General features: G+C 42.1%; 1 protein-coding gene and 2 non-coding genes across 3 annotated transcripts; 2 read left to right on the top strand and 1 right to left on the bottom strand.

The window, feature by feature from the left end:
* The first annotated feature begins 372 nt into the window (after positions 1 to 372).
* trnap-agg (transfer RNA proline (anticodon AGG)) lies at positions 373 to 444 on the top strand. Its single transcript has one exon. It is a non-coding gene; the product is annotated as a tRNA-Pro (tRNA).
* Positions 445 to 701: 257 nt separating this feature from the next.
* On the bottom strand, positions 702 to 773 carry trnap-cgg (transfer RNA proline (anticodon CGG)). The gene has a single exon. It is a non-coding gene; the product is annotated as a tRNA-Pro (tRNA).
* A 1,860-nt stretch (positions 774 to 2,633) lies between these two features.
* On the top strand, positions 2,634 to 6,264 carry psmg1 (proteasome (prosome, macropain) assembly chaperone 1). The gene is made up of 7 exons (XM_088920062.1): positions 2,634 to 2,891; positions 3,741 to 3,838; positions 4,364 to 4,506; positions 4,773 to 4,835; positions 5,259 to 5,457; positions 5,781 to 5,911; positions 6,071 to 6,264. The coding sequence occupies exons 1-7, from the start codon at positions 2,770 to 2,772 to the stop codon at positions 6,146 to 6,148; spliced, it is 834 nt and encodes a 277-aa protein (XP_088776188.1). The 5' UTR covers positions 2,634 to 2,769; the 3' UTR covers positions 6,149 to 6,264.
* The last annotated feature ends 5,435 nt before the right edge of the window (positions 6,265 to 11,699 follow it).

Consider the following 11,699-nt stretch of genomic DNA (forward strand, 5'->3'; position numbering starts at 1 on the left):
TCCCATGACGATGATATGTATATGTTATGTTACATGTACTCTTGCTTGTATTGTATTTTATTTTGCTGTCGAAATAAAAAGTTAAAATATAACTTTTACTCCTGTGGGTTTCTGTTGGGTGGGACTGAATTTTTTTTTTTTAATTTAACAAGAAACCGCGTCGAGAAACAAACTCTAGTGCACTCCCGCGCACCAGTCCGGGCGTTTTTGTCATTTTGAGTGGTACTTCGTTCAAGAGTCACGCAAGAACCGCGTCCCAGGCAAAATTTGGAAAACAAAAGATTAAGTTTAAAATAGACCACGAATGCAAGAAAAAAAACGTGTCAACGTGGAAATTGAGATCAAGCACTGGGAGAGGGACTTTACGCAAGTGGCTCGTTGGTCTAGGGGTATGATTCTCGCTTAGGGTGCGAGAGGTCCCGGGTTCAAATCCCGGACGAGCCCGGTCATTTTGTTTCCTTTTTCTGGAAAGCTGGTGAATTTAAAATTTGGTTTCAACCAAAACAGTTAGAGGTCAGTCGAACACTTGTAGTATCCTTTTGCTATATTTATAATCGTTTAAATGTTGGTACACATAAACCAATTGTTTATAATAAAATCGCAAAATGCTTAAAACATTAAATGAAAGAAATAATATGCCTAAATATAGGAATATTTAAAACAAAAAAAAGTCAGATGACAAAGTGTTTCAAAATAAACACGGGCTCGTCCGGGATTTGAACCCGGGACCTCTCGCACCCGAAGCGAGAATCATACCCCTAGACCAACGAGCCGCTACGCGACTAGTCGTTGAACCACACTCTTTAATCGGTGACGTGACATGTGCGTGTGCTATATTAATTGACGTATTATGTTCCTTATAGTCCCTAAAATTAAGACAGCCTGCTCGAGGAAGCTCAGACCTCCAACATGTCCGATTACATGCTTACCACTCTTGTTGCAAATGTGTCCCTGCGCTGTAAATAATGCAACATTCGTACGTGGTTCACAGCACTGTGAAACTAGACTTCTACAGCAGACATCTTGTATCTGTGCATCGTGGTTTGTGCAATATGCAAGCGCACGAGTGATTAAAAACACAATTCGGTGTGATCTTTCCTTATTTCACGGCGGTGAACACCGAGCCAGCCGCACAAGGCGACGCGCTACCCTCTGCTGGACAGTAGCCGTAATTGACGAAAGATGTGAAAGTTAGGTCTTCTGGCTGCTGTCTGTGGAAACCAAAACCAAAATGACCAACAAAAACGAAGCCTTAAAGGAAGGAAATGTATATATATATATGCGGTTCAGTCAAGCTATAAAGGCTTATACCTTAAGTGTAAAAGTCTCTCACAGAAAAATGCTTTCCAATAAAACAGGTCACATACAAGTAGACAATTTTGTTAAGAATCAATCAATAAAAATCTGATTAAATTTCTGTTAGCCTTGCTAAACATTTTGACTAACAACAACAAAACAAGATATATATATATATCGCATGTACGACTAATGACAAGGGTTGGTCTTCCGGCGAAGGCTTATTTGGGGAAATTGTTTGCTCTGTAATGGCGTTATCGTATCTTTCTGTCAACAAATCGTATCCCAGAAGAATTCGTTTTTCCAGGATGTATACAGTTGGTTGCGACTCCTTTGATGCCAATTAAAGTTTTTCCAGCAGACGTCATAACCATAGCTGTGTTAGCCAAGGAGCTCTCTTATCTGGTAAGGACATCAGACAGAAAACACCACGCACAGATCAGTCCATTATTTACACCTTAACTCAAGCCTCCAAAACCGACTTAATGTCATCATGAATTTGTAGGAAAGCGCCTTAGTCATTCAGGAATAGTAGGTTACTATCTCCACTGAACTTTTTGGCTTGTGTGTGTGTGTAGAGCTTGCAAACGCATGTTTGTCGTCTACACATACTCAAGTATTAGTGTTATGTGTGGGTTTTTTTCAGGGTCACCGATGACGCACCAATAATTTTCATTACATACAAAATATAAAGGTATCGTGGAGACGAGCCCAGTTACACAGATTTTAAGGAACCTGGACTATTTAATTCCCAAGGCCAGAAATATTGTATGTATTATTAGCAATCAGGTGGCCACTTTAGGAGTCAAGTGACAACAGTTTCAGTTGAACGGCAGTGACGTGGCGATTTGCATACCACTAGGCACAACTCCACACGACGTATGAAAACAGGATTTACTTACAAATATGCGGAATCTCAAGTTATCAGGCAGTAACACGCTATGTAAAATGAAAGAAAAAACATTTTTCTGTAATTAGCCACCGCTGGAAAACAACAGGATTCATAGAGAAACAAGAAAAGCAGGGCAGAAACAGTCAGACATAAAATACTTGAATTTTTCATGTTATAAAGCATCAGTTTATCCGTAATATATCTAACATTAACACCACTGCATCAGAGAACTGACGGGAGTTTATTTAATTGTTCATTTTTTAATCTTACTATTTTAATTATTTAAATATTATTTAATATTTTATTACATCGTTAATAGTTCAGTGCCATGTCTCATGAAACCACTAGATGAGATGAGAGAACACAAGTCATCAGTTTATCATAATTTGTTTCTATGGTATAGTTTGTGAATTACCCACAGCCATTCGGACAGCGCCCTCTGCTGTTCCTGGTGTGGTATTGGCCACAGCCCAGCGGCCTACTTGCTCAGATCCGCCTTCGGAGTTGAGCAGGGAAGTTAGAACAAGCGGTGATTTTGGTGGAAAAACGTGTATTGCTGCGTTGACACAGAAAACCTCCCGATGGCCACCTTTTTCGGGGAAGTCTTATCTGTGTACTCCAGAGCTGTGGAGGAGGATGAAGATGAATTAGAAGATGAAAGCGAAGAGGATATGCAAATCCGGAGAGAAATAGAAAACAAGAGGTAGATGATACCTGCGTACGAAAAAAAAATTAAATAAAGGACACCCCCTTTCAAAGAGAAAACGCGTACTTCTGCGTGGTGTTTTTACGATTTTACATTGTTGATACGGCTTTACACTAACTGTGCTATTCTGTTAACCGCTGTCATGATAATTCTAACATATGGACACGATATGGACAGAGATTTACAATAACATTAATATGGATGTTTTTTTAATGTACGTTAGGTGTTTTGTGGGGAGGATCTTGGGCAGAGTGCGGTGCTTTTCCGTGTTGTTTTTGTGCTGTTTCATTCATATATCTCACATGTGAGGTCTCTTAACTTTCGCTTTCAGTTCTTTCTCGTCGTTTCTACCACACTCCTCAGATATCTCTTAATGGCTGATTTGAGGACCATGAAACGTAGCTGATTTAATGGACCTATAACTAAATTGCACCTCGGTTGTTCCAGGTTCTTACCAACCCGTTGAAATTTAAGTGAAACCACAATACCTGCTGGATTTTGCGTGTCGAGGAGCAGAGTCGGTCCCGGGCGCATAGAATAAAAATTATTTAAGTGATCGATATTGAGTTTACAGCCTTTTCCAAACCGACTTGCATAAAAACGCGTTAAGAACTGGACGATTAAATCCGTCAAAGCTACTGTATGTTCAAAGGCATGTCAGATCTCAAAAAGTCATCTGTCCATCATCAGAGAGACTCTTGGTAAAGGTAGTTGAAGCCCAGAGCTTATCCCATGAACACAGGGCACAAGGCAAACCTACAGCCCGAGAGGGAATAATATGAACAACTTTCCTGTTTAGATTGGTTGCAGTAACCAACAGTTTCTGTTGTCTTTTTGCTTTGGCAGAGAAGTCCATGTTCACTGGAGCTCAGAGATCGCAAAGTCAACAGACAAACCCTTTCAGTGCAGTGACTTTATCATAGCAGTGGGACACAATGCAACAGGTGAGCAGAGGGCAAAACAGCCCCTTCTTGCTTAAACCAGTTACTGCACCTGTTTCAAGTGGGTTTTTCTGATGGGCACATTTAGCTGAAAAGCAGAAATAAATAGTTTAAATCAAGGTTCCAGTATACGGGCCTACATGATGAATATGAATAGCCTCCTGACGCAATAAAATGAAATGTCTTACTCTAGCGTTATATGAGGCAGTTTTCCCACTAGCTGTTGCCTGCAGTTGTTGATATTATCATTTACTTTCAATCCACCCTATTAGACTCAACTTTGTTGAAGATTTTGCATTGGTCTGGAGGGTATGAGACTAACTTTGTACACTGCAGGGTCGTCTCAAACTGTCCGCCACCGTAGCACGTGAGTGCAGACAGCTCTTTGATTCATCGTGAGCGGGATCGGTGTCGTGATGCAGGAGTGGTTTGTGCCAAAGCACGGACAACAGAGGGGCGTTGGGTGGATTGGGACAGCAGCAGGCTGGGCTGCGTGGCTCGGCTCACGCGGTCTCTTCTCTTCTGCAGGGTTTCTCTCGGCCTTTGTCCTGAGCTCTGGGAGCTGGGAGGCAGTGGGGTCGGCCAGCCTGTGGAACGAGAGGAGCAGGAGCTCCAGCCAGCCGGCGGGAGAGCCCTCCTGTGGGTTCTACAGGTCGGCGGGCTGCTCCTCGGTGAGTGTCCCCTTCCGACGGAGCCCAAGGGATGGCAGGAATAGTGCGACTTTGAGGCCGAGTGCCGAGCTTTGAGGAAGGCCCTGGAAATAGTGTCAGGGTGTGCAGTCGAAGTGCACTGTCAGGCGGCTACATGGCGTGGTGTAGATCGTTGAAAATGTACTGTGTTTTATTTCAGCTAACTAAAAAAGTTAAGAAGACGGGGTTTTTTGTTGGTCAGGTAACATTCACTTACGTTTCTGCATTCCTCTCTTTTGTGTTATAAGGTTCTAATATGTCTGTGCACGTGCTTCGTAGCTGAAGACCAGTTATTCCAGTGGACTGAAAAGGTAAGATAATGTCGTTTTTTAATTTCTTTTAGACGTCGACTTGAGTTTGTTCTAAGCCCGCTTCCGAGCCGAGGGGACAGTGAGTCTTTAGCCATGTCTAGCCAGTCTAGCCAATCAGACATTTAGTTCAGTTGAGTTTCACAGACCTAACGTATGGTAGCCATAGACCTTCTGCTGACTGAGTGCTGGATTTGAAACGGTCTTGTCCGAGGGCACAGAACAGGTTATTCAGTGCCCAGTCTCTGATGACAGAAGGCAGATAAAGCCATTTAAAAGTGTTTACTCGCACGTGGTTCAGACACATGCCAGAGCTAGTGGAAAAATACTTACTCAGGCTTCCACAGAGGTGTTGTGAAACCTCTGCTTTAGCAGGCGGGTGAAGAGGGGGCTGTGAGACTCTTTCTGTTCCCCTGTGGTCCGCAGGTCTTCGGCTTTATCCAGACAAGAGGCCTGCAGGTGCTGGTGCTGTCGGACGCGTCTGTGTCCGAGTACACAACGGCAGATCCCGTCTCTGCCAGTCCAGTGCCCTTCCTGAGAGCCTTGAAGTCCAGTGCATATAAAAACACGGTACACTGTCCCGTGATGGAGCAGCCCAACATCGTCACCGGTCTTCCTGCTGCAGGTACTGCCAGTGTCCCGGCTTTTCAAACCATCCATCCTCGGACACCTGCTCGATTCAAGACCCTCCGGTTTTCTTCAGAAATAATCATTTCTGCGACAACTTCATCTTAAATTAGTCTTTCACTTTTTTAGTTATTTCTGTGGTATTGTTTTCCCTCAAGAACATCTGGGAAAGGTGAGGACTGTTCTAAAACAGGCAGAGGACTGTTAGTGTCAGACGTGATATTGCCAACACCAGACAGACCAGAGCCTTAACAAGCATCTGTTACAGTTGAATGTTTTCTGTGAACTCCTCTATGATCCTGTCTGCATTCTTTTTTTCAGTTCTGAGCCACTGTCAGGTTCATCAGATCCCAGCTGTCCTGTATCAGTGCTACAGTGATGTCATCAGTCCTGATACCATCACCATGGAGACCTACAAGCCAGCCCTGCCTTGTCTGAGCAAGTTAGTAACGGTGAGTAAAAGATTCTCTTCACCAGGGATAACGTCATCCTGCTTACCAACATGTTCCTTCGCGCCTCTTTTGCTTCTAAAACTCGACATTTTCAGTTTAGCTCTGAAGAAGACATCTTGCATTTGCATTGCTAAATCTCACCCTCTTCTTTGTTTCCAGCTGGACTCCAGTCCTAGTATTGACGTCCTCAGGAAAGTGGTCAAATCCAGTGAATCTCAAAGTAATCTCTACACTTAAACCAACAATGAATCTTATTTTTTTATTTTTTTCTCAACTGTATTTTTTGTAATAATGTAGATGAATACTTGTAAAAATGAATAAATGACATCACCGTTAAAAGTCGCAAAAACAAAGAGTTCGTTTTTGGGAGCTTAATTTATTTATTTCTAAGCAGCATGGAGAATTTCGATCAAACAGTCGCCTGACTTTGAATGATTTTATGGTATTCCTCCAGTCTGCCTCTTATACAATTAGACATTCTGATTGTAAAGTTATATATGTATTTATTGTGAACATTCCCCAGCATCCATATCTCCCTGCAACTCAACTGGCAGCCCACTGAAGCTAAGCGTGCTTGAGCCTGTTCAATACCTGGATGGGAGACCTCCTGGGAAAAACTAAGGCTGCTGCTGGAAGAGGTATTAGTGGGGCCAGCAGGGGGCACTCACCCTGTTCTTTGTGTGGGTCCTAATGCCCCAGTGTAGTGACAGGGACACTATACTGTAAAAAAGGCGCCGTCCTTCAGATGAGATGTAAGTCCCAGGTCCTGAATCTGTGGTCATTTAAAATCCCAGGGTGTTTCTCGAAAAGAGCAGGGGTGTTACCCCGGTGTCCTGCCCAAATTATCCTCTGGCCTTTACCAGTCATGGCTTCCTAATAATCCCCATCTCTGAACTGGCTTCATCACTCTGCTCTCCTCACTGATAGCTGGTGTGTGGTGAGCATATACAGGTGCACTCTGGCTGCTTTTGCATCATCCAGGTGGGGCTGCACATTGGTGGAGGTGGAGTGGAGTCTGCATTACCTGTAAAGTGCTTTGGGAGTGGAGTGTCCAGAAAAGCGCAGTATACGTTTAAGGTATTATTATTATTCCTCAACAACTGATAGCTGAGTGACAACAATAGCAAAGCAATACATTGTGATAGATTTAGTGGTCAGTTCCCCTTAATAACCACAAGGGGGGGCCAGATAAAAGCAGCAGAACACCAACGTTAAAATCTCCAGTGGTCCAGTTTGTACGCTCGCCAGAAAAGATGAGAAAAATCACCTTACTCCAAGTAGGAATGCTTACAATACATTCTTATCCACCCACACACTCAGAATCGTAACAGTACTGACAGGGTAGTCTTGGGTTTATTGCAGCAATATTTTGGTGTTTTGTTTTTGTTGTAGGCTTGCCTGTGTGATGGACACATGTGTTTCCCGTATGCAAACACAGCAATAGAGTTAGCCACCTTTTGAGAGGGACCTATCGGTCGGCTCTCCTTCTTGGCTTTCTCTTTCTCATTCTCTGGAATAAATAAATTGTCTGCTGTATTTCCTGTGTGGCCTTTCTGAATCCAACTTCTCTCTGGCAGCATATAAAAGAAAAATCGCTTTCCTCTGGTAGCACAAGTTTCCATTTCTGGAAACCTGCCTGCAGCTCGGACTGCACCCTCGATGATCCTGAAAGAACCGTAGTTTATGCGAACGGTTTATGTAAACTTACACCACACAGGGGATTTTCAAGTGTATGTTCTGTTGTTTTCTTTTTTCAACGTGTTCAGATTTACTGGCGAGAGTGACATCGGGAGGGAAAAAAAAGATTTTGCAGTGTGCTGTTCACAGGGGTTTCTCAAAGGCTGCACTGACATTTACGTTACACAAGTTTTTCGTTTTTGCTCGCTTTAAAACTTGAACGGAATCTCACAAATGAGAAGGACGGCCCCTTTTTTCCTTTTGTTTTACAGCCACACAACCAATTAACTTGACCAACTGACCCTTAATATGTACTGTAAAATAAGTAAAAAGATACATACTAGTGAGATCTTTAGGTCAAAGCTATTACGCTCTTTTATTAAAGGACTCTGGTCCAAGGATTGTTGTAATTTAAGCACTTACTGTAAAAAAACTAAAAATAACTTTTGTGGTGGGAGTAATACCCTGTGTGTATGACTCAATAATTAGGGAGCCTGACTGTTGCTTTTTGCACATAACAGTGATAAATGAGTCTGTCTAATGTAGTTAAGAAGCTGAACGCACGCCAGTACACTGAAATCAGCCATTACACATTTGCAGTATTCTTACGTCCAGAAGGAGGAGCAATTGAACTGTTGGTCTGTTTAGCTGTGAACGTTTATTTAATATATGCTCTTAAATTATTATCTTTTATACTCTCTCTATTTGTTTCTGCCATTTTCCTGCATTTTCATTATACTGTATGTTTTGCTTTTCGATTTTAAAGTAACAGACTAAATTAAACTGAAACGAGAGGACACAAGTGGAAATTATGCCAAACAGCATTTAAAACTCAGAAGAGGTCCCTTCTAATCTAATACTGTGGCCTTTTTTAAAAAAAAAACTACTATACGAGATACTTGGATCAGTTAATTATTGTTTGCCAAATAGGATACGTGTCCCCCTCTCATTTATAACCCCAATCATCCAGGTGGGGCTGCACGTTGGTGGTGGTGGAGGGGAGTCGCCATTTCCTGTAAAGTGCTTTGAGTGGAGTGTCCAGAAAAGTGCTATATAAGTGTATTATTATTTTTATTGACCAAAGATGTGAACAAGAAATGCTTTCAGATACTTGTATTTAAGTAGTTGGTTTTATATAGGAACCACTTAAATAATTTTGCCCTCGCAGAAGAGTTGGTTTTAAGTATTATGTTGCCAGCAGCTACATCACCCGGCAACTCACATTTGGGGACCCACTGAAGCTAAGGTACCTGCATGGGAGACCACCTGGGATAGCTAAGGTTGCTGCTGGAAGAGGGTGTTAGTGGGACCAGTAGGGGGCGCTCACACTGAGGTCTGTGTAGGTCCTAATGCCCCATTGTAGTGATGGGGACACTATACTGTAAAAAGGCGCCATCTGTTGGATCAGACATAAAAATGAGGTCCTGACTCCCAGGGTGTTTCTCGAAAAGAGTAGGGGCGTTACCTGGATTTCCTGGCTCAATTTCACCCCTGACCTTTACCGATCATGGCCTCCTAGTAATCCCCTGTCCATGAACTGGCTCCATCACTCTGCTCTCCTCCCCACTGAGAGCTGGTGTGTAGTGAGCATACTGGCGCACTCTGGCTGCCGTTGCAGATGGGGCTGCATACTAGTGGCGGTGGAGGGGAGTCCCCATTACCTGTAAAAGCGCTTTGAGTGGAGTGTCCAGAAAAGCAGTAAAGAGTAAGGAATTCTAAATGAAGTGGAGGATTTTGTCCTCAGAGGAAGGGGTGGTGACGGTGGCAGTTGTTGGAAGTAAAGTAGCAGTGAGAGGGTGAAAGATCCCTCTGCATTGATGGGATAAGCAGAGTCAACAGCTCTGTACAGTTCGTTTCACAGCTGTATTGAACCTGCTGAAGAAGACTGTTCTTCCAGGAACACTGGAACAGGCCGAGGTCTGGAAAAGTAACAAAACATCTGCTTCTAGGTTCTGGTTAAGAAATTGCATGCTGCACCCTGCGGACTGGATACCGGGTCCTGGCTGGAGCCTTGCAGTTCTGAGCTAAAAGGGACATAACAGCTTTTCCCTTCAAATCTCATTACATTAGATTTCATCCTTTATCTCCTGTGCACTGAGATTTTAGACTCCCAGCATCAGGAAGTGAAAATAGTCAGATGCAGATGGTAAAAATGCAGCTGGCGAAGTGGAATTTTACAGGTCCTCATCGGATAAATGTACTTTTTTAATCAGTATGGATAGATTTCATCCTTCTGCTTGAATTGTGTGCTGTAATGATGATCCTTGCATTACGTGATTATTTAATGTACGACAGGTGCTGTGTTAAAGCTCCCGAAGAGAATTGCTTTTTTGCTCCACTCAGCTCTACTCTCAGTCTGCAGTAGTCTGTGGCATTTGACTCAACTATTTTATTCATGCTAAGATTGTTATTGGATTTTAAAAAATCCTATGACAAAGCTCTAAAACAACAGCTTGTTCATTAGTAACATCGAATGGATCTCATTGGAACACAAATATTTTCAGACTAGTTATCTCCAAATACATCATGATTACAAATAGTTTCGTCTAGAAAGCGCTCCTGCAGTGTTTCTTTGTTTCTTGTGAAGTTTTTACTAACTAGAACTAGCAGCGTTATTTATTGTTTTCTATTGAAAAAATAACAACAAAGTGCTCTATTTAGTGAAATGTACTGAGCGATTTAACACAATCACAAAATATTACTGTAGAATCAGTCCTGTAAATATGATTATTGCTAGTTATTCTTCCAGTTAGTTTAAAAGTGGCTGACTAAGTGCACATGGGATAATTTACTTGTATAAGCCAACAGCCTTTAAAAACAGTCCTCAAGGCAGCTGAGTCAACCGTGAAGAGGCAAACCACCAGGAATTACTTTGTGCCAGTATCTCCTGGAAACCTTGTTCACAGAAAAATTCAAACTCAGCCCCAAAGCCCAGAAGTCTGATATGAATTCTGCATTTGCAGACATTTCCACTGAAAATGGAACAGTCTAATGCACTCTTGGGTTTCTCCTCTTGAAAGTCACTATCTTGACCAAGAAAGATAAGGAAAAATTCATGAAGTCGGATTTTATATAACTATTCTGGCTTCTGTTCAAGAAAGCTTACAACTCTGAGCAGGCCATTTGGCACATATAGGCCGGTTGGTAATTAGTAGGTGATTGATTGAAGAATCTCATCCAGGTACATCTTGAATGAAGTCAAAGTCTCGGTTTAAACAACATGGCTGAGTAGCTTGTTCCATTCTCCCACACCCCTCTGGGTAAAGAAGTACCTCCAGTTCTTGTTTGTAATTGCACCTCCACATACTTGCCACTTGTGACCTCTGGGTCGCAGTTTACTTTTGATCATTTTGAATGAGTCCGCTGGGTGGACTTTGTCAGTGCCCTTGAGGATTTTGAATAGTTTTATCAGGTCCCGTCGCAGTCCTGTCTGTCCAGGACTAAAAAGGTTTAGTTCTTTCAGCCAGTCTGTATAGAACATTGCTTTAAGTCTAAATTCTTTTAAGTCTCAGAATACATCTGGTTACTCTTCTCTGGATAGACTCCAGAACAGCAATATCTTTTTTGGAATGTGGTGATGTTAGAAAATGTCTGATGTCTCAATGTTTAAGAATTGTGTTATGTTTCTTTTGTATTTCTAGAAGCTCTTGAATTTTATATTAACCCAGTCTTCAGTGTTCACGTATGATCTTTCAATGTCAGTGAGTATTGTTGGGCCCTTCAAAACGTTTCATTTTGTATTTGGCCCTGATGGAGAATGATTCATTTTACCCATTCGATTTTTTTATCTGTTAAAAATACTAGACTGAAGAAGGCTCAAACACAGTTTACATATTAAAAGAGATACTTACTGGTGGTGCTCGAATAACTGACTGTCCTCTGAAGATAAAACTTATTGTTGTGTATAACTACAGCACTTGGTTATATGGTACTGGATATACATGGTACTGGTTACCCCACTATATATACAGTATATATGAAGCTACAAAGTCACTTCACATTTTTAAAATTCCCTTGCCTCTCATGGCTTCTCATGGGCATGTAATAGCTGAATGGAGTTAAAGTAAACTCCTTTCTCCTATACTGCTACCTTATCTTATTTTCAACATAT

Source organism: Atractosteus spatula, chromosome 7 (genome assembly GCF_055471065.1).
Source record: "Atractosteus spatula isolate fAtrSpa1 chromosome 7, fAtrSpa1.hap1, whole genome shotgun sequence".
NCBI classification, from domain to species: Eukaryota; Metazoa; Chordata; class Actinopteri; order Semionotiformes; family Lepisosteidae; genus Atractosteus; species Atractosteus spatula.

Bases quoted from the DNA above. Each gene is read 5' to 3' on its own strand.
- psmg1 (XM_088920062.1), top strand. From the start codon at position 2,770: ATGGCCACCTTTTTCGGGGAAGTCTTATCTGTGTACTCCAGAGCTGTG. The intron at 5,458-5,780 runs GTACTGCCAGTG...TCTTTTTTTCAG, and splicing joins CACCGGTCTTCCTGCTGCAG to TTCTGAGCCACTGTCAGGTT. The intron at 5,912-6,070 runs GTGAGTAAAAGA...CTTTGTTTCCAG, and splicing joins GTCTGAGCAAGTTAGTAACG to CTGGACTCCAGTCCTAGTAT.